This window comes from Lonchura striata, chromosome 3 (genome assembly GCF_050655825.1).
Source record: "Lonchura striata isolate lonStrDom1 chromosome 3, ASM5065582v1, whole genome shotgun sequence".
In the NCBI taxonomy this organism is placed as follows: Eukaryota; Metazoa; Chordata; class Aves; order Passeriformes; family Estrildidae; genus Lonchura; species Lonchura striata.
This window is the reverse complement of record NC_140705.1, coordinates 114836962-114858118: the sequence shown is the minus strand read 5'-3', so window position 1 is coordinate 114858118 and position 21157 is coordinate 114836962. Positions and strand designations below refer to the sequence as shown.

Here is a 21157-nt window from a genome sequence, read left to right as displayed (position 1 = left end):
TAATTAATTACAGTAATTAATGACTGTGTATTAATTACTAGGCAATGGACCCAAAATAGACAATGAGCCAAAAGTGGAGACTGCACAGCGACTCACACCTCCTGTGTGTGGGGAAAGTCTCTAAGAACCAGAGAAGCCCTCAGCACTCCTGGAGGCAGAACCAAATCACCCCTCAGACCAACAAGCCACAGCTGAGCCTTTTAACCATGCTCCCAGGGTGAAAACTCCAATCCCAGCCCAACGAGCCACAGCTGAGCCTTTTAACCATGCTCCCAGGGTGAAAACTCCAATCCCAGCCCAACGAGCCACAGCTGAGCCTTTTAACCATGCTCCCAGGGTGAAAACTCCAATCCCAGCCCAACGAGCCACAGCTGAGCCTTTTGACCATCCTCCGAGGGTGAAAACTCCAATCCCAGCCCAACGAGCCACAGCTGAGCCTTGTGACCATCCTCCGAGGGTGAAAACTCCAATCCCAGCCCAACGAGCCACAGCTGAGCCTTTGCACACATCCTCCGAGGGTGAAAACCCCATCCTGCCTTTCCTGCCAGGCTGGCCTGCCCCATCTCTGGACACGGACTCACCTGGCAGCAGCCCAGCCCGCACCCCCTCAGGCTGTCCTTTCAATAAAGGCCTTATCAAGGAAGGAGCACAAGGTCTCCCGGCCAAAGAGGAAGAGAATGTACTCATCAGTGAAACCTGCCAAGGGGAATGTTTCCTTGCTCCCCTCCCAGCCTGGGTTACAGCATTCTCTCTGCCCCATCAGAAGACATCCTGCTCTTCAGCTGCATCCCATTGCATGCTGGATGCTTTACTTTTTTCCTCTGAAGCTGCAGGCCACAGATGAAAAACTGATGTAGAGGGGGTCCAGGGCTGAGTCAGGATATGATTTTTCCTGTTTCTTTAGAAATATCTGACCCAACTTCTTTTTGGAGAAGGGACACTTTAAAAAGCAGTACCACTTGGTTCCCCTCCTGCCACCATCTCTGTTTATTGACACTGACATTTTTAACTGGGCTCTTGGGAAGGAGCCTATGTGGTTTCTGAGGACACTCTCCCAAAAAAAAAAAAAAAAAATATTCAGAGGATGTAGCTGATGTTTGTGTCTCTGTTAGTATTCCATTCCTAAATTTATGCTTCCAGAGAAATGCCAAAACTGACTTGGACAAGTAAAATTCAGTGGGCAAAGAGTGTCATTTCCTAAATCTGCAGCAGACATGTTTCATAAAAACAACTAAACTATATATTATAAACAGCAAGACCACTTGACATAAGATTTTCCAAGCATTTACAGGTGTGACTGCAGAGGTGAAACATGAGTTTAATTGGTTGTCCATATGTACCATCTTCCTCACTGACATTAATGCAGTAAAACCTTTTCTTTTGGGGTGTGCGTGCAGACATCTGGAGAGCAGATTGTAACAGATCTCTAGTTGCAATGTTATCCCTAGAAAAACTATGTTTTTTGAACATGAAAGAACACAGTGTTTTCAAGGAGCTTTGCAGTCACATCTGGAAGAGGTTCTCCTCCTGATGCTTCGAGACAGAAAGGAGAAGAGCTGATGGGATATCAGCCGAGGGAAAGCTTGCTTCCTCCTCTAATATAGGAAGCTGGACTTCTTTTGAATTATTTAGCATTCAGTCAGGAGATAAAAATACACTGACTGGGTGAACCAGTGACCTCTTCTATGATCACCATAGCTGTAGTAGCTGGGGGGGCAGGCAGGGCCTGCAGCTGCACATCTTCTCTGTGCTCTCATGCAGAAAGCTGCAATGTTAGTGCAGATGCAAGACAAGGCTGCAGCCACCTTGTTGAGGCTGGGCTCAGAGGGAAGGCTCTCTTGCACTTTCAATCACAGCCCTGCTCCGATGTCTCAGAGCCCCAGGTAGCTGTGCAGCATCACTGAGACTCACCTTGCTGAGACCCCAGTCAGACACCTTTTCCCACCAAGCTAGGAGCAATGTGTCATGCAAACCTCATCTAAAAGCTGTTTCTTTCACCTGCTAACATTTGCAAGCTGTGCTCCAGGAACAAGGAGCAGAAAAGCATCGCTCCAACAGGCAGTGCTGGGTTTAATGTTCCACAGGAGAACCAACATCTCCATTACACATCTTTTTTTGGTAGCAGCAGACTGAGATGTTTGAGTAAATGCACAGGAGCAGCATGGCTTCAGCAGTTAAACTGCTGTTTTGTGTATTCTGGGAAGGGGGGACATCAACAGATTGCAAAATGGGAAAGTCTCTCTGGACACTGCAAACAAACAACATGTTATGTAATTAGGCCTTTTGGGAGCCAGAGGAAGGTCTCCAGAAGATCAGGGCCCTCCCAGCGCTTTCTAATTTTACTGGGACTTACCAGCAAGCCTCTAAAATAGAAGCTTGTGCATGCTTTTTCTTTCATCTCCATGTCTCCCTGTACTGCCCTACCTTTGTTATTACTGCCCCAGAAAAACATATCTTACTCACTTTTTATCAAGCTGATTCATTCAGACTTCAATGGCAGAACTGAAGAGGCACTAAAGACCTTTAGAAAGGGCAGCAAAGGCATCTCTTGGCCATCAGAGCATGAGAAAACCTGGAATTTTAGAACTTTATTGAATCCAGTGTGCTAGGGAATGGCACCATTCCACATAACCGTTGCTTAACTGAAGTACAGCACTATCAAGCAGTGACAGAGCAAAAAGTCTTTAGCTCCATTATCCATATATTGTGCTAGTATATCTTCTTTATTGGAGCAAATTCTTCCAAGGGAGCATGCCTGTAAGCAGCAGCTCAGCATCAGGAACACTCTGCCTCTGTGCTGCTGGGCTGTCCTAAACTTGTGTCCAGGCAAAACATGGGCCTGCAGGAAATCATCTGCCAGTCAGACTGTACCACCCAGCACCTGAACACGGACTGTAGCAGCTGAGATTTAGATTAATGCCTACTGCCTTTCAGGCACACAGATAGATTTGAACATGTACCATTGGTTTCCTTCAATGGCCTCTCCCATATGAATGGAGAGAGCCCCTTGGTCAACATCTGTCCCTGCAGTCACCACCTCCTTACACCCAGGCTCTGGACACTTCTGATGTGGACACATCACTGTGATTCCTGGGAGAGACGGTTTAAAGACAACAGAGATACAAGGCATCTGCACAGAAAAGGCACGCTTGGGTTTCTAAGAAAGCTGCTTTCCCCTGTTTCTTGCTGCTGTGCACATTCTGGCACTGATAAGAAGGGGAAGGAGGAGGCCTTCAGCCCTGGTGAGGCACACCAGCACAGATCCCACAGGATGTGGTCAGCTCGCTGCCAGCACACCCCTTGGTTACTGGGCTGCTGGGAGCAGCCCAGAGGAAGGAAGGCACCAGCAGAGGCAAGCAGTGCCAGGAGAACACCTCTCCTCACCACAGCCCAAGCACCAAGAGGCAGCACAGACACAGGTTTTGGATGGAGGACAGACAGAGATCCTGGCCACACTGGAGGATCCGTGGCAAGGCGTAGTCCAAGCCCTGTGAGCGCCGTTGCAGAGCCTGTGGCTGTGTGTTTGGCCTGCCATGTAAACATGTCACATCCCCTGGGAGCTGGGCACAAACGTCAGTCTAACTGCCACTAGCCCAGTTTTGACAGTGTTGAGTGACCTGGATAAAAAGCAAAGAGCCTTTGGGAGATATCCTTATAGCCTAGTTCATTGTATCTCTGCATACAACTCCCTGCTTCTCCCAAAATGATAAAAAAAGTATTCAAACAACTGCATTCCTCTCTACTACATTTATCATTCAGGAGTCAGGAGCCATGTGCTCTTGACCCTTGTGTGAGCAACATGCCTGTTGTAGCCTCCAGATTGTAGAGCTGTGAACTTTATTGCTCAGTTTTTCCTGAGAAGTCAAAATCCCAACTGGTAAAAATCCTGCCCGAGAACTACAAATCACCTTTTTTCCCCTCTGCCATCTACTTTGAGAAGTTTTATGAAGAAGTTTCATTCAGACACAGCAGATAGAGGTAACAGACAAACCACAAGGACCTTTCTGGGCACTCACCATGGTTTGTCTCAGATCCTGGGAGACCAGCAGCATAATAAATAACACCCAAGCCAAAATTTCTCTCTCCCTTGACACAGCAGTGCCCTTTACCAGTTGTTTCTTTCAGTTCTATGCAGTGCTTTTTGTTGTGCTACAGAACGTAGACCCTGTATTCACTGTAGGAAGAGCCTCAGGTTGGAAAAACACAGCTCCCAATCCTTACTCCTCCCAGAGTATGAGCTGGGCAAAAAATGTCTTCATGACATACCCAAGGATAGATGTCTTCTACTGTGATTTACTGAGAAAATTTATGTTCTCCACATAATGTAATAAGGCTACAGAACTAGTAATTTCCCAACACTCAGGAGTAGCCTCCAACAGCTTTCAGCCTCCTGTTTCTACTTGCAAGCAGATGAATGTGGCTGCATTGGGACGTAGATACATCCTAACCATGAGGCTTCCCTGCATGACAACACTTTTTCAACAGTGACCCAGACCTGCACCCTTCAGAACAGGAAGAGGTGAAGCAACCTTCACCAAAGCCCTGAGCAGAGCATCAGCTGTGACCCAGTACTGGGTGATCTGAGCCTCAACAGGAAACAGGAGGCAGGTACCACAGTTCACACGCTCAGTTTAAGCCCTTTGCAGGTCATGCCCTGGTGCCTGGCTGGCCACAGCCACCTCAGTTTTGTTCTCTGCTCTGCTGCAGAGCTGAGGCTGCAGAGATCTGCTCAGCGCATGGTTTTGGCTCCCAGCTCAGCTCACCTCCCTGCTGCTGGAAGGCTGGAGTGCCCCTGAGCAGGCATCACTCTCCAGTCTGCTGGCAAGGCAGGGACACAGTGTTTCAGGCTCCCCAAAGCGCCTAAGGCCACTCATGGCTTATTGCAATCCACTGGCACCCAAACATCTCCGGTGCAGCTCTGGGAGCTAAGTGCATTTTGTTTCAGGAGAAACAGAGACTGTAAGGAACAAATAAAACCTTGACTTACACTATCTCATCATTCTGGAACTCCAGCTCCCCGCAGGTGTCTTCAAAGTCCTCTCCTCCACCTTTGGCCGTGCCTTCAATGGTTTTGTAGGGCACAATAACATTTCCTCGTGCTCCAGAGGTTCGCAACACTTTCACTTCCATGGTTCCTACACTTTCACTGATGTGTGTTACTGGCTCCTCGAAGGTGAAGATGCCGGCGTGGTCATCGTCAAAAATGGTGACGGTGGCAGTAGATGGTGATCCCAAGCAGGCGAGTGTCGAGACACGACTGGCCTCAAGAACGCCCTCATCGCCCTCGGTGCTCACACGGACGTTGCTGAGATGGACCAGGAAGTTCTCATCCTCCTCAAATATGTCGTCGTCAATTATACCAACACGGATTTCCTTTTGGGTCTCTCCAGGCTTGAAGACCACAGTCCCTTCAGTGAACTCGTAGTCAGAGCCGGCGTTGGCCGTGCCGTCCTCCGTCCGGAAGTCGACGTACACCGTGTTGGTCAGGTCTCCTCCCCGGCGCATGATGGTCAGGGCCACGGTGCCGCAGTTCTCCAAGCACTGGTAGGTGCCCTGCTCGAAGTAGAGCTTGCTGACGGGATCGTTTTCCGTCACCTCGCTGTTGACTTCGTGCATGCTGACGGCTTTGCGGGCCTGGTCTGCGGCGTGTCTCTTGAGGATGTTGCCAGCTCCGGTCATGAGCCGAGTGGCCTGGATGCGGTAGAAGGCCCTGCTCTTCTGCTGCTGGCTCAGGACCTGGTAGTTGGCCAACTCTATGAGCTGCTCAATTTCCTTGTCTGGGTGCTTTTGCTTCAGCTCCTTCAGGATCCGAGCCATTTCCCTCCTGGCTTCCTCGTCATCCTGGTCTTTCTCGTCCACCTCCAACACCAGTGTCCCATCCAAAAAGTTCTCCACGTGAGAATTAGCAACCTTTCCGTCCATCTCGATGTCAGCCTTGGAGGAGGGCCGGTCACCCTCATGCTCAATGATCATGCCTCTCTGCTTGCCAGCTCGGTATTTCTTGTAGACGTACTTGTAAAATAAAAGCCTCCTGTCGGCTATCCAGGCAAACACCACACAGATGGGGAAGAAGAAGAAGGTGAGCAAGCCTTCCCAAACCTCCACAATCCCAGGAGAAGAGACAGATAAAATAATGTAAAGCCAAGTGTAGGCAAAGATGCTCCAGGCCGCTGTAACAAAAAACACTCTCAGGTGCTTGATCTTCCTTATCTCTCCATCTGGCACCACGTACACACAGATTGCAATGATGACAAACATGTTGAAGGCAGCGCTCCCCACGATGGTGCTCGGCCCCAAGTCCCCCGCCGTGAAGCCATGGCCGCACACCTCAATTACAGACAGGAGGATCTCGGGAGCAGATGAGCCCAAGGCCATCAGCGTGAGGTTGGACACGGTCTCGTTCCAGATCCTCACGGTGGTTTTGCTGGTCTCGCCGTTGGGCTTCTTGATGGTTATTTCCCGCTCCTGGGACGTAATGACTTCGATGGAGGACATGAAGCGGTCGGCTATGATGGACACTCCCAGGAACATGTACACCATTGCCACGAAATACACCGTAGCCCGAGCGATTTTGTCCCCAAAGGAGGGGTCCTGGGGTTCCCATATTGGTAAAATGACGCCCTTTTTGCAGATGTAGGAGCCCGCGCACTCCTCGGTGTCGTTGGCGGGCAGCTCGCTGGGGCTCTCGGCGTGCGCGCCCTCCGCGCGGAGCAGCAGCACCAGGACAAGGCTCAGCAGAGGGCAGCTCGCCGGGGAGTGTGCGCGAGTCACTCGCGACATGGCCGCTTCACCAGGCACGTCCCAAACGTCCTCAACCTGAAAAGGCAAAAGGAAAGATTAAGTGAGGCCAACCAGAGATAACAGATTTTCCTCTCCAAAGATATGATCAAGTTATCCTGTTGCTCAGGAAGATGCAGCTGATGAGCCCATTTTGTTATGATTAGTGATGTTTTCCATGTAGAAATCCTCTAGTTCAGTCATCTGGACCAGGATGGATTCAGATGGTACCAGTGAGCTAGCACCGACCCCTTTAGCTACCATTTCTTTCTCTTCGCTGAAAACCTGTTTGTTTAATTGCATTTTCTTGTTCCTCTAATCTAATCTAATTAAAGCCCATTGTTCTGCTTCACAGCTGGCAGAAGTGTTTCCCCTTTCAAAATTACAGTGCACTCACTCCAGTGGAATTCAGGCTAAGAGCAGGAGAGGACAGGGAAATCTACTATCCCTTCATCATGTTTTAAAAGTATTTTTTACTTTTTAAATCACTGTAAGCTATGTATTTCACAGTCCTTTCTTGCTCACAGTCCTCCCAAGCATCTACTCCACATCAGAAATCTGCACAAAGTGAGCCTGAGCCCTGGCAAAACCTTACTCTTAACAGTAACTTGGTCATAAGGTGCACCAGAAGGGCAGCCTGTAATTAATGATTTTGGAGCCATTCCTTCCACGGTGCATCACTTCGCACCTTCCCAAAACTGGAAGAGCCGCATATGCATGGAAGCCTGGCTCTCTTGGCATGCTTCTAGAGGAAACATGTCCCTGTGCTCTTTTCCCACTAGGTCAGCTTTGACGGCTTCCCCTTCAAGGGCCTTTCTCACTCCATTTACAACATCAGTCATCAGGCATGACAGCCGTTCTTGCCCTGGTCGTGCCTCAGGATTTCCCAGCAATGTAGAGGAGCTGTTAAAGAGGTTTGCAGTTAGTTAACAGTGCATAAACCGACAGAACAGATGCCTTTAAGTACAAAGAGATGCTTAGTGGAAAAAAACCCCAAACCTGAGCATGCTCAGTGTTGCATTCTCAAATTCACTAGCCAATAAAAGCCAGATCCCTAGTTATTAAAGCTGTATTTTCTCCTCAAGGACAGCCTTTGCTATACCACACTTCTCCCATCCAAGTTAATTTAATCACATGGTACTTAAAAATGTTTCTATGAAGAGAGGAAAATGAGCACATCAATACCTCGACTTCATTGGGAATATGAAAATCTGAGCTGATTTTCCTCAGAAAAAACCCACACCCCTGAAAGAAAAAGCCAACAAAGCTCAGCCATGAAAGGTTTAACTCCTCGTTGGGGCAGGGACATATTGTGCAGGGACAGGGCTGTATGCAAGGGAACAACTGGCTGGAGGAATCAATGGGAACCATCCCACACCCATGTTATGGGATCTGCTCCACAAAGACACTGCAATGGTGGATCAGAGCCCTCTCCTCCGTTTGCTTTTATTTATAGATGCTGCAGCAGGATTATTGCTCTGGAAGAGTAATACTGAGAATTTATCAAGACAGTTTCATATAAATGGCATTTTCTCACCAGGAATTGTTGGTCTGCCTCCAACCCCTCACTCCCTGGTATTCTAATTAAGAAAATAAAAAGATACATAGTGGAGGAAGTGAGCAAATCAGAGAGCTGGGTGGTAAGAACAGATAAATTGAAAAAGAAAAAGCAAGTCTCCTGTAGGAAGACAGATTTAAAAGAAAGATGTTTGCATTGGGAATCCTGCTAATGCTACAAAAAAGCTCTTACTACCAGACTCATTGCCCCCTGAGTGTAGCACCTGGGTACCTTCTGCTTCCCCAAATGTGAGCTGTAGCCACCGCTTCCAAGCCCAAAGTGAAAAAAATGCAAGCATGATGTTTGTAAAGAGGAGCACCTTGTTGCACACCCTGCAGTGGATGGCTGAGCTGAAACAGATGTGCATTCACGGTCACTGAGATTTAGTGAAGCATGAATTAGTCACCCAACATCTGTACCCATGTCTGACACTGCTCCAAACCAAGTCATGGAGACATTTGATAAAGGGGCTGTCAAAACACAGGCTGACTCGGTACCTACTCTTTTAATCCCAGATAGCTTCTAAGTGTAGCTTTGTTTCCTTTCTAAATATGTAGGCTAAAAAAAATTAATGGTGGACATAAAATATTACTCAGTTGCATTGAAGAGAGGGTTCTTCACCCTCTCCTTCTAAAGGGTAGTAGTTTCTTCAGAAAACTCAAGAATATCCACCTGTCCTTGTTCAGTTAATTTTTCTCCCTGTGGCAAGTCATATCCCTGCACATGTACAATTATTTGGAGCAATCAGGCATTGTGAAATCCCCTTGGCAAGAAGAGAAAACAGATGGTTCTAGCAAAAATATTATGCTTTGGGTCACTGATTTAGGTCATGAAGAATAGGAGAGTCCCATCACACTTTGGACCAACTCTCCAGCCTTAAGAGGATTTGGGTACTGGAAGCCTCATTCAGAAAAAAAGACACCCACAAAATCAAATTAATAAGTAATTTGAATTTTATTTACCACGTGTTCCCCCTTTCAAACATTCTAATATAAGCTGGGTTTTGTTTTGGTTTGTTTATTTTGTTTGTTTGTTTGTTTGAAATCAAGTCCCATACTACTTTAAACAGGAGGAAAAAAGGCCTAGAGGCTTGCATCTGAGCAATTCATATTTCTGGCATTCCCAACCAGCACTCCATGTACAATTAATATTCTTCCCTCCGATGTCAGGAGGTAAGAAATGTGGAGCTTTTCTGGAGAGGGATAAGAAATGGCTGGAGCTTTGGAAGAGACATCCACCAGCCGTGCCAATGTGCATCCTTTGGGCAGCAGCAGCATCCCCCAACTCTGCTGTACTTCCTCCAGCATTTCGAGGTGCAGTCATCAAGCAAGGTTCACACACCGTGACCAGCTTTCCTGCTTAAGCCAATTCCCAGTGAGGCTCAGGAATTATGAAGCGCTACAAAACGCTTGGCCACAACATGCTAGTTACACACATGCAGCCAGAGCCTGACACTCAAAATATCTCCGAGAAGCACCTGCTATTAAATCATCAGCATTTCTTTATTTGCACAATCCAAAATAAACAGCTTGGTCCCCAGAGACCCTCTTGCTCTGCATTTGCCGACAGGCTCGGCTCACAGTCAGCACAGTGTGGCACAGTGTAGGGATATTCCCAGAAACATCATTTCCAACATGCTGTAAGGAGAAGCAAGGCTACCTGAAGGGCAGCCCTCCCTCCAAACCCAACTTTGTTAGCTTTTCATGAAGGTCCCCATTGCATTTCCCATCCCAGCCATCAGAAAGAAAAGCGTGTGCAGCAGCTGATGCCCAGAGCAGGCTGGCAGCCCTGGCAAGCCCTGCCTGGTGCTCCTGGCCTCGCTGGCACTGCCCCAGTGCCTCTGGGGACAGGGGAGCAGGGCAGCACAGGCCAGGGCCACAGCCTGCTCTGTCTCGGGCTCAGTGCTGGCCTCGCCGTGCGGTGAAAAACCCCAAAGTGCTGTCCCAGGCCAGCACTGCCCTGCCCAGAAGCACCACCTCGTGCCCAGGGACAGCACCCGGAGCCCTTTTGACCACTGCAGGAGGGGAACTGTGCTGGTGCTGCTGGAGAGCTCTCAGGGAGAGCTCAAACTAACCAGGAGAGATGGAGCCCAGCCTGGGTTCTCCTGCGCCCCTTTCCCTTTCCAGACCAGCTCCACAGGGGTGCCAGCGGGTGTTTCTGCACAGGCTGGGAGGAAAGCCTGTGAGAGGCTCCAAAACAAGCTCAGTTTAGATGGAACTCCTGGCCAAGGGCTGTCAGTCCAGCCTTTCTTCCAGCCCTAGGTGCTGCGAAACCCCAGCAGGGCAGTGCTGTTGCCCACAGCAGGGATGGCAGGGTTGCAGAGGTATTTGCCTCCCTGCTGGACGTAGAAGCTCTAGGTTTTACTAATTGGTAGGAGAGAGCTCCTGCTGCCAGCTCGTGCTCCTGCCCCCCAGCTGAGGAGCTGCCAGATGGGGAGGAAACAGCCTTTTAGACTCTGCTCTGATCTTTCCCTGGCAGCATCGATCCTTCAGGCTGCCTGGTTGCTGCATGCAAAGCGAGCCTGAAAGCTGCTCTGCATTTAAAAAAAGCACAGCTTTTTCTTTGCAGCACCCTCCCAAAAGTCCCATCTCCATCAGGGCACTTCAGCTTTGAAATACTCAATGTTAGTTTATCCCTATTATTTTCCTAAAGCTTTGTATCTCACACGGGTCTATGACCACTTGCAATACACTAGAAGCACCATTATTTTTAAGAGTGCTAAAAAAATCATTGCTGGACCAGACACTTTCATTACAGAAGGACTGGGTAAGAGGGAAATGGCCTGGGCTCAGGAGGAATGAGTGGCCACACAAAGAAAGGCTTTCCATGTGGAAATTCTTTTGCAGCTCCCCACAGCAGAGGTGCACAGAGCAGCTGTCACACAGCATGCTCACACCATTGCAGCCACCGCTGCAGCCACCCAGCGTGCCCGCCCCACTGCGACACCATCACCTTCACCATGAACGTCACTGCTGCCAGTCCTGCCAGCGTGCATGGCAGAAGGTGTCCCCAGAGCTGTGTCACCGCCCTGCAGGCGGCTGGAGCAGCATCTGAACCCACAGGCTGCCTGGTCGCTTGCTGGGGATCAAAGTTTGCTCTTCACATCAGAGTGGCTGCTCTTCAACTTGACGTGGAACACAGCCAGGAGCCTGTTGCAGCACCACGGGGATTCCCAAAGAGTCTTTTCCCATCCTACAGTCAGAGCTAGACAAGAGAGGACCTTTTCCTAGCAAGAGTGCACTAGGGAGAGACAGGGAAGACAGCTCAAGCCACCCTTTTCTGGTGTCACAGGCTGGAGGAAGATGGTGTCCCTTCAGCCAGAGGAGCCAAAAAGTGACAAAGAAGCAGCTAGTGGTCACTGCAAGGAATAGCCAGCCTGCACAATAGAGAAATGGGGGATCAAAGCAGCTCAGCTGCTCCCCACCCTGTCCCAGGGGAAAAGACAGCAGCAAGCCCCCAAAAAAACAACTTTCTCCTAGCCCATGATCAAGCCTGAAGTCCCCAAGTTACAGCACCCCTTCCCCAGTTTCTCTTGCAGGGGAAGAAGAATCCACTGCAGTCCTCCTGGGAAGAAGCACTGCATGCATTGCCTCCATGCGTGGCACTTACAGCCACGGCCCCGTCTCTGGAGGAACAGGAGCTCCTCCTCTGCTGCTGCCCCTGCCGGGCTGTGCCCAAGCCCGTGCTCCTGTGCCTCCCTGCAGCCAGCAGCCTGCTCTCCAGCACACAGCTCGGGCAAAGCCTGCGCTGGGAAAGATATGGCTGCAGGGAAAAACAACCCAAACAAGCCATCTGGTCTCTGGCCATCACAGGTCCAGCTTCTTGCAGCCAAGGGACACAGAGCAGATGCCAGTGGCCCTGCAAGGAGAGACAGGGTGCTGGGAGAGCTGTCTGGGCAGCCACAGGCTCCGCCGGCTTCGCCTCCGACCTTGGTGCTGAGCCCATGGCACGGCTTTGGTAAAACCGAGCTCCTGACAGCTGTGAATTTACCTGTCAGGGCAGGAAAAGGAGCCCACACTGGCTGTACATGCAAACTGTGCAGAGAGCTGCAGAGTCCAGAGCCTGTGCTGCCACTCAGGGCGGCGTAGCGTGACGGCGCCTTCAACGCCGTTTGGAAAACCCTTGGCTCGCTTCCCTGCTCTGGCTCTGCCTGGCTCCTGTTCCCTCTCCCCCAGCCCTGCCACTCCAAAACAGGCACAGCCCGTTGGCATCCCCTACCCATCGCCCTGTAGATCTCCACATCAGGAAAATGATTTCCAGGCCATCAGCATCCTGATTGCATCAGTACAAAAAAACATCGAAACCTTTCCAAATATAGTCAGAGGCACAAGCCCTCCATGAAGCCGATCAAGTAAAACACACATCAGGCCACCCTGCTTTCTGTAAGGGACATTAAAAAGTAAGAATAATTATCAGTCTGCCACTGATTTTTCCAAGTACCCTATCTCTTCAATGAAACATCCAATCTCCTTCCACAATTTCCCCAGCAACTTTCCAAAATAAACGGACAAATAGAGAAAATAAAATATCTCTGATATAAAATTTCAACTGCATTTGGATGAATTTGGGGGCAGCTTGCAGAAAATGAGCTTGGAACTGTTAATCAGGGAGATTACAGTCTTGCTTTTCACACATGGAGACCAAGTGTCAAGTTGTCCCTTTCTCCCACGACTCGAGATCTCAGCTAGGAATATGCCAGGAAACAAGAAGCAAGGGGGAAATGCCACATTTCTCTGGGACTGGGGTTTGCTTGTTTGCTTGTTTGTTTGTTTTTCAAACAACTGTCTTCCCACTTGCTGCTGTCTTCAGACCATTTCTTTACCCTTACCGCCTGCCTTTGGTCTCTTCTTTATCAAGCAGCATCAGGCCCTTTCCTGTGATTCCTCTTGGGTCGCTGATGCCTTCCTGTCTGCCTGTGCATCTCCCTTGCTGCTTTAAGCACAGGCTGCCCGTTCGCCACGAGCCAGCCCTGGGGCTGCCTGGCTGGCAGGCTCCTGTGTGATCCCAGGGCAGCCCAGCACCTCCCTGTGCCCCCTGTCTCTGTGTGAAATGGGAAGAGCATCTCCTCTGAGTGCTGGGAGAATAAAACACTGCTAATGAGCCCGAGCCTCTTGGGCAGCCTTCTGCTTTCCCCTGTGCCTGTGTCCTCTCTTTCCTCTGGGACTGTTTTTGCACTGGGTTTTGTAGCTGCGTCTGAGTCTTCTGTCCAGGTGTCTGGGATGCTCCCCTGGGCCCTGCAGGAGCAGAAGGCTTCAAGGGAGAGGAGATAAATCCTCATCCCCAGCTCCCTGAGACCATCCAGGGATGAAGAGGTGGAGATGTCCATAGGGATGGGTGTGGGGAAAGACCAATGCAAATGCAGGTTGCTGACGTGATGTTCAATTCAGCAATTCAGGCATGGTACCAGGCAGGAGCTGGGCAGGTTGGGCTGGGCTGGGGGCTCACCCTGCCATGCTCCATCCATCTGTGTGACTGCTCCTGGCTGGGGAAGGGTGGTAGCACCTCCCAGCAGAGCCAGGTGCAGAGGCACAGCTCTGGCACGGCTGACTCTAGAGGGAGCTGGATGCTAGTGCCGAGCAGATGGCCAGCTTTTGGACCCCCAGACCTCAGGCAGGGGATTCTACACCCAGGTGTGTGCCAGGCCTTCTTCACCGATCTCAAACACAAGGTCAGCCACCCCTTCCTTCTCTTCAGACTCCCCCACCTTCTCTGTCTCCTCAGGAGCTCTTTGCAGCACCGAATCTCACTTCTATTTGTAGCCAGGTTTCCTAAGGAAGCCAGGCACATGAAATCACAGTTTCCATGTCTGTCTGTCTATTCACATCGCTCCCCCCTCTTTCCAATTTCAGCTGAAATCACCAGAGGGATAGAGATAACAGCAAAAGCCAAGTTCCTCCAAGGCTCCTGAAAGCAGCTGGAGGGATACCACTCGCAGCCTTGGCAAGGGAAAGCCTGTGGTCAGGCAGCTCAGCCCACAGAGGATGCCAGAGGATCCAGAGCACAGCAGCCTGCAGCAGCCCCAGGTGCATCCAGGATTTGCACAGCTGTGTGCACTGGTATCCAGGAGCTGGGAGCAGATCCCAGCACTCTGAGCTTGGACAGAGCTCCAGGGTGTTCCCCTGCCAGTCACAAGGAGAGCCACTGGCACTCCTGCTGTCTGTCACCAACCTGTTGGTTGGTTGTCCAGTAATGCTTGGACCTTGTGGGCACTGGGCTTTATTACAGGATCTAATTTTCATGAGGGTGCTGGAGAACAGGGGCTTTTTATCTCTGTGGGCAATCAGGACTCTATCCCCTCAAAACCACAGCAAAAGCCCAAATTCTGACCCAGATGCAACCCCAGAAAATCACAACCCTGAACACCCTGAGCGTATCAGGACACTACAAAAGGCAGAGAAGTGGCTGTGCCTATACAGCATCATTTAAGGTGCTGTACAGAGCAAGGGCATAAACCAAAGTTTGTGCCATGTCATGTGCAGCAGTGCCAGGAGAGAAGCCGAGGCGCGGACTGGGCAGGTACAGGACAGTGAACACTTAAATTTCAGGAGCCATTCACAGCCAATAGATTACAAAAACCTTAAAGAAAGTGAAGGAAGGAGAAGCAAGGAAAGTTTTATCAGGTTAGAACTGTGCTACTGCTGGCACTCAGGGGTGCTGGACACAGAGGCTATGTCCAACCTCCTCTGATATGTTGAATGCAAAGCCTGATAGAGAGGAAGCTCTGACCAACGTGGCTCCTCAGCACTGGCTTAGGAATTGTCCAGTCAACAGAGCTGGTAAGAGGAGTCAGACAGCTTTCCTGGGAGTTGCTGGTGGGGGTTCATGGCTTGGCTGGCAGGTGATAGTCGTAGAAATGCTGCATTATTTCCCTATTTGGCCTTAATGTGTGTGCTGGACGAGGGGCAAAGCTGCTATTGAAGAACCAGACAGAAGGAAGGGGAGAAAGGAACAGCTAATAGACAGGATCACAAGGAAGGATCACAAATGCTTTTTTTTTTTTGATCATAGCCATGTCCCCAGCCAAAGCCATACAGCACAGCTCTTTTTTTCCTGGATGCTACCATCACATCAATATGCATGCGTCCCAGCTCCCCTCTTCTAAACAAAAGCACACCCCTTCTCTTTGCGATGGTGACAAAAAGCACTGGAATTCCTAGGCAGGTGCTAGGGGAGCACACAGAGAGCCCCAGCCTCTCTCAGCCTTCGTTTCCATTGCCTGACTTGTGAATTTGCAACATCTGGGACTGGAGGAATGAACAGGTTCCTGCAAAGCGCAAGCGAAAAGGAGCCCTGAAAGCACACGCTTGCACCCACACGCCCGTGACCTTGTGATTTTACTACAGCTTTCATTTTCAGAGCCCGGTCCTCCCCGGTGCTTGCTGCATTTCTGCAACATTTTGGCAGTTTGCTCTCGCCGTGGAGACAGAGCAGAGTGTGGAGTTGTTTTGCGCGGCTCGGCGGGGAGGGAAGCAACAAGGCTGCGAATAGAGAATTAAACTCAAGATGACGGAAGAGCCCCAGCCATGCTTCCACCTAGACAAAGCCTACGTGATGAGCGCTGCTTAATGCCAGCCCTTAATAACGCACGCCGCTCGAGACGAAAATGGGAATTTCGGCGTGCTGCAGGTGCCTCCGAGCACCGGGCTCGGGCGGCGGTCGGAGGCGGGGGAAGCAGCCCTGCCTGCCCGGGGGCGCGCACAGCCCCGCCGGGCGGCGGCTCCGCGCCCGCCGCGCCCGGGGATGCGCCCCAGCCCCCGGACGGAGATGTGCCCAGAACCCCCGGTACGGAGATGTGCCCCAGCCCCCGGGACGGAGATGTGCCCAAAGCCCCCCGGGACGGAGATGTGCCCCAGCCCCCAGGACGGAGATGTGCCCCAGCCCCCGGTACGGAGATGTGCCCCAGCCCCCGGGCAGGAGATGTGCCCTAGCCCCCCGGGACGGAGATGTGCCCCAGCCCCCAGGACGGAGATGTGCCCTAGCCCCCCGGGACGGAGATGTGCCCCAGCCCCCAGGACGGAGATGTGCCCTAGCCCCCCGGGACGGAGATGTGCCCTAGCCCCCCGGGACGGAGATGTGCCCCAGCCCCGGGACGGAGATGCGCCCCAGCCCCTGCCCGGCAATGCCCGGCTCTCGGGCTAGCGACCCCCGCCGCAACCGCGCCTCCGTCGCGACATGTCGCGATTGGCCGCCGGCGGAGGGAGAGCCCCTCCGGCCGCCTAAGGAGCCGCGGCTGGGCTGTGGGAAGCGTTCCCGGGTGTGTGCCCGAGTGCGAGCATCCCACCCCCGCCTCCCCCCGGCTCCCGCACGGCCCCGGTCCCCGCGCCGCCCCGGCAGCCTCGCCGGCGCTCGGATGGCGGTGCGGGCGGCGGCGGAGGCCGGGCACGCTCCTACCTGGCGGCAGCGGCAGCGGGCGTCGCCGGGCCGGCTCAGCAGCGGCGGGGCATCGCGGCGGGGCGGGCGGCGGAGCCCCGGTGCGCGGCTGCGGCGGCGGCGGGGACAGACGGAGGGAGGGAGGGAGAAGGGAGGGAGAAGGGAGGGAGGAAGGGAGGGAGGGATGGAGGGATGGATGGAGGGAGCGCGCACACACACACACACACGCACACACACGCGGGGATGCGCTCAGCCGGCCCGCCCCGCAGGCAGCCTCCCCTCCCTGCGCATCCCTCCGCCGCGCTGCGCGGGCAGTGAGGGACCCGCCGTCCCTCCTCCTGGGGAGCCGCTTCAGCCCTCCTCCTCCTCCTCCTCCTCCTCCTCGTCCTCCCGCGGCTGGAAATATTTCCCGAATTCCTCCTCGCATCGAGGGACTTTGAAAGGCAGGGCTGGTTGCGGACCCACCCCCAGCAGCCCTGCCCTCCCCGCTTGGGGCAGTCCCCAGCCCTGCCCTGCCTGCCTCCAGTCCTGCCCGGGACAGTTCCCATCCGTGCCCTGCCTGCCCCCAGCACTGCCCACATCGCCCCGGCCGAGCTGCAGCGTGCCAGGGCGATCCTGAGCCCATTTGCAGCCTTCAGGAGAGATGGACAGAAGGGAAACGTGTGTGTGTGTGTGTGTGTGTGTGTGTGTGTGTGTGTGTGTGTCTGTGTGTGTGTCTGTGTGTGTGTGTGTGTGTTGTGTCTGTGTGTGTGTCTGTGTGTGTGTCTGTGTGTGTGTCTGTGTGTGTTGTGTCTGTGTGTCTGTTGGACAGCAGAGCCTTGCTGTGTCTGCCCCCAGCGTTGCCCATGGCAGCCGTGGGGAGGCAGGAGGTCAGGAGCATCCCAAGGGCCCTGGGCTGATGTTCTCCCCTCTCTCAGCAGGGGACATGGGGTGACAGCCATGGAGCATTTGGGTGGGCTGGGACCCTCCTGGGAGCCGGACTCACCTTCATGCCTGACCCCACAGAGCCGCTGTCCCCACAGAGCCCCCGACCCCACAGAGCCCCTGTCCCACAGAGCCCCTGTCCCCACAGAGCCCCTGTCCCCACAGAGCCCCTGTCCCACAGAGCCCCTGTCCCACAGAGCCCCTGTCCCACAAAGCCCCTGTCCCCACAGAGCCCCTGTCCCACAGAACCCCTGTCCCCACAGAGCCCCTGACCCCACAGAGCCCCTGTCCCACAGAGCCCCCGACCCCACAGAGCCCCCGACCCCACAGAGCCCCTGTCCCACAGAGCCCCTGTCCCACAGAGCCCCTGTCCCCACAGAGCCCCTGTCCCACAGAGCCCCTGTCCCACAGAGCCCCTGTCCCCACAGAGCCCCTGTCCCACAGAGCCCCTGTCCCACAGAGCCGCTGTCCCCACAGATCCCCTGTCCCACAGAGCCCCTGACCCCACAGAGCCCCTGTCCCACAGAGCCCCTGTCCCACAGAGCCGCTGTCCCCACAGATCCCCTGTCCCACAGAGCCCCTGACCCCACAGAGCCCCTGTCCCACAGAGCCCCTGACCCCACAGAGCCCCTGTCCCACAGAGCCCCTGTCCCACAGAGCCCCTGTCCCCACAGAGCCCCTGACCCCACAGATCCCCTGTCCCACAGAGCCCCTGACCCCACAGAGCCCCTGTCCCACAGAGCCCCTGTCCCACAGAGCCCCTGTCCCACAGAACCCCTGTCCCCACAGAGCCCCTGTCCCACAGAGCCCCTGTCCCACAGAACCCCTGTCCCACAGAGCCCCTGTCCCACAGAGCCCCTGTCCCACAGAGCCCCTGTCCCCACAGAGCCCCTGTCCCACAGAGCCCCCGACCCCACAGAGCCCCTGTCCCACAGAGCCCCTGTCCCACAGAGCCCCTGTCCCCACAGAGCCCCTGTCCCACAGAGCCCCTGTCCCCACAGAACCTCCTGTCCCACAGAGCCCCTGTCCCACAGAGCCCCTGTCCCACAGAGCCCCTGACCCCACAGAGCCCCTGTCCCACAGAGCCCCCGACCCCACAGAGCCCCTGTCCCACAGAGCCCCTGACCCCACAGAGCCCCTGTCCCACAGAGCCCCTGTCCCACAGAGCCCCCAACCCCACAGAGCCCCTGACCCCACAGAGCCCCTGTCCCACAGAGCCCCTGACCCCACAGAGCCCCTGTCCCACAGAGCCCCTGACCCCACAGAGCCCCTGTCCCACAGAGCCCCTGTCCCCACAGAACCCCTGTCCCCACAGAGCCCCTGTCCCACAGGAGGGTGCTCGTGCTCGGGAAGGCCGCAGCCTGGCACAGAAGGACCTGCTGCACCTCAGGCTGACCAAAGTGTCCTTCCTGTGGGCAACTCCCCTTTCACCATGCCTGAACGACTCCTCCACCCTTCACTGGCTCCAGCAAGGAGCAGATGAACCCATTGTCCCATGCTCCAGGCAAAACTCTGTGACTTTGGGAACTTAAGATTGGAGCTAATAACACACACACTGGTGTGCAAGTACCCAGTGGCCTTGATGAACCCGCCCAGATCCTGAGACGCAGCAAGAGCTGTGGGGAGGCAGAGACATTGTTGTAGCTCCTGCCCTCTCTTATACCCTCTCCCTCTTGCCATGTCAGCTATGCCTGTAATTTTGGTCACCACTGGCAAGACAACAACCTGGAATTTTACCTGTGAATTTAATTTGTGCTTTTCTTACCTGCTTTCAAAAAAAAAAAAAAAAAAAAAAAAAAAAAAAAAAATTGGGGAAGATTTTTGCACCACCGTGCCCTTCAGCAGAGACGGAAAACTAATTTGTCTGTTCAACGTGAGAGGTAAGACATGGACAGTGTCACAAAACTCCTTTGTGAAGCAGACCAACCAACAATCCAGCTATTTATAATTAGTGCTGCAGTAGTTATGGGTGTGATTTAGTTTTGGTCTCACTTTAAGTGCTTATTGCCTATATATGGAATGAAAGGCATTTCCATATAGGAATTTGGCTTAGAAAAAACAGGATTTTGTGTCCAATAACTAACTCCGATTTTCTGCCTCCCCTCTTTTGATTTAAAACCCTTTAGAAGAGGGATAAACTTGCATCTGGCCATGTGTGGTACTTTGATGGTACTCAATTCTCCCAGCAGGGCCATTGATGTAAAATGAGCACGGCTAAATGAGTGCAGCATGCCCAGTGCTGTGCTGGGCTCAGGGGCTGAGCAGAGCAGTGGAAGTGTTCCGTGGCACTTGGCTTGGCAGTGGCTGCAGGAGGCAAGGCACCGCACAAGCTGGCATGGCAAAAGGATGGTGTGAGCAGGAGAAATTGCCATGGTGGCAGCAAACACAGTTCCTGCTGGTGCTTTCCACTCTGCACACTGAAATCCAGTCACCGCACCAGTCAGCAGTGGAACTCGAGTTTCAGTCATGGAGTTCTCCCTAAAACTCCCTAATTCCCTCAGTAATGTTGCTGACCTACTTGCCAGCTCTTTCAGTGAATGCACTACCCAGCTCCTCTGGGTCATCAAGACTGTGCTAATGGGCATCCACTGGTGAGCTGCCCTCTCAGAGCCAGACACACCCACCTCTCTCAGCTTGCAGCGGTGCTCCTGTCTCCCGGCACCTCCCTCTGAGACCCTCAGGAAGGCTGCTTCAGCTGCGGGATTTTCGTGGCATTCCAGGGGAGCTGAAGAAAACAAAGGTTTGTCAGTGTTTGTGAGGATGCTCATTAGTCCATGAGCCCTGTGGACCCACCCAGCCCTAATGGCACTGGGACAGAAAAGGTGAAGCAGCACTATCCCCTCTGAACCTGAGAGCAGCTTTGATCTGGCTGCTTCACTATGACTGGTTAAGAAGAGTATCAGGCTGGGAGGCTTGGAGAAGACCTGCCCCGCTCCCTGGTCACTCACACACCCCTTTCCAGGCACATTTAGACCTTCATTTCTTGCAGTCTCCAAGAGAAAGGTGGAGCTGGGCTCTGAAGGAAAGGGTGGAAGTCAGGGAGTGGGAGACACAGAGTGCAGTTGCTGAGAGGAGGTGCTGTGCTCCAGGGCTGCTCCCCACTGCAGTGGCCATGTTCACCCTGCTTTTTCCCAGCCAAGCTAGCCGAGGTGTGGCTGTGGCAGAACAGAGCTCCTCATGGCTGTGAGATCTGCTGGGCGAGCTGAGCAAACCCTCTTGTACTCTGCCTGATGCTCCAGGCAAAATCCCAGCAGGACTGCTCGGGTGCTGACACAGCAAATTTTGGCACCGTGTGGGTACATCCATCCTTCAGCACTCCAGGCTGCAGCCTGGACCGTGCTGGGAGAGGCAGCTGTGTGCTCAGCTACCTCTGCCTGCAAGTGAGCACCTAGCACTGCAGCCATGCTTACAACCACTGATTACTCGTCTGAAAATCATGGAGATTCTCATGCCAGTAGTAGCAAATGGCTCATTCATTCCCTCATTCATTCATGCCCACCCACAGCTCTCTCCGACAGCAGCCTGCAT

General features: G+C 53.1%; 1 protein-coding gene across 5 annotated transcripts in view; it reads right to left on the bottom strand.

Annotated features, from left to right (window-relative positions):
- SLC8A1 (solute carrier family 8 member A1) overlaps window positions 1-21157 on the bottom strand; it is a 128600-nt gene that overhangs the window by 94618 nt on the left and 12825 nt on the right. For 2 of the 5 annotated variants that reach the window (XM_085576160.1, XM_085576159.1), the window contains exons 2-3: window positions 20254-20354; window positions 4988-6816 (exon numbers count right to left, since the gene is read on the bottom strand). In XM_085576160.1, coding sequence (XP_085432286.1) covers window positions 4988-6780 — 1793 coding nt within the window. In that variant the 5' untranslated portion in view covers window positions 6781-6816; window positions 20254-20354. Of the gene's footprint in view, window positions 1-4987; window positions 6817-16726; window positions 17078-20253; window positions 20355-21157 lie in introns of those variants that run through there. The other 3 variants (XM_031504207.3, XM_021538614.3, XM_085576161.1) reach the window with 3 other exon arrangements.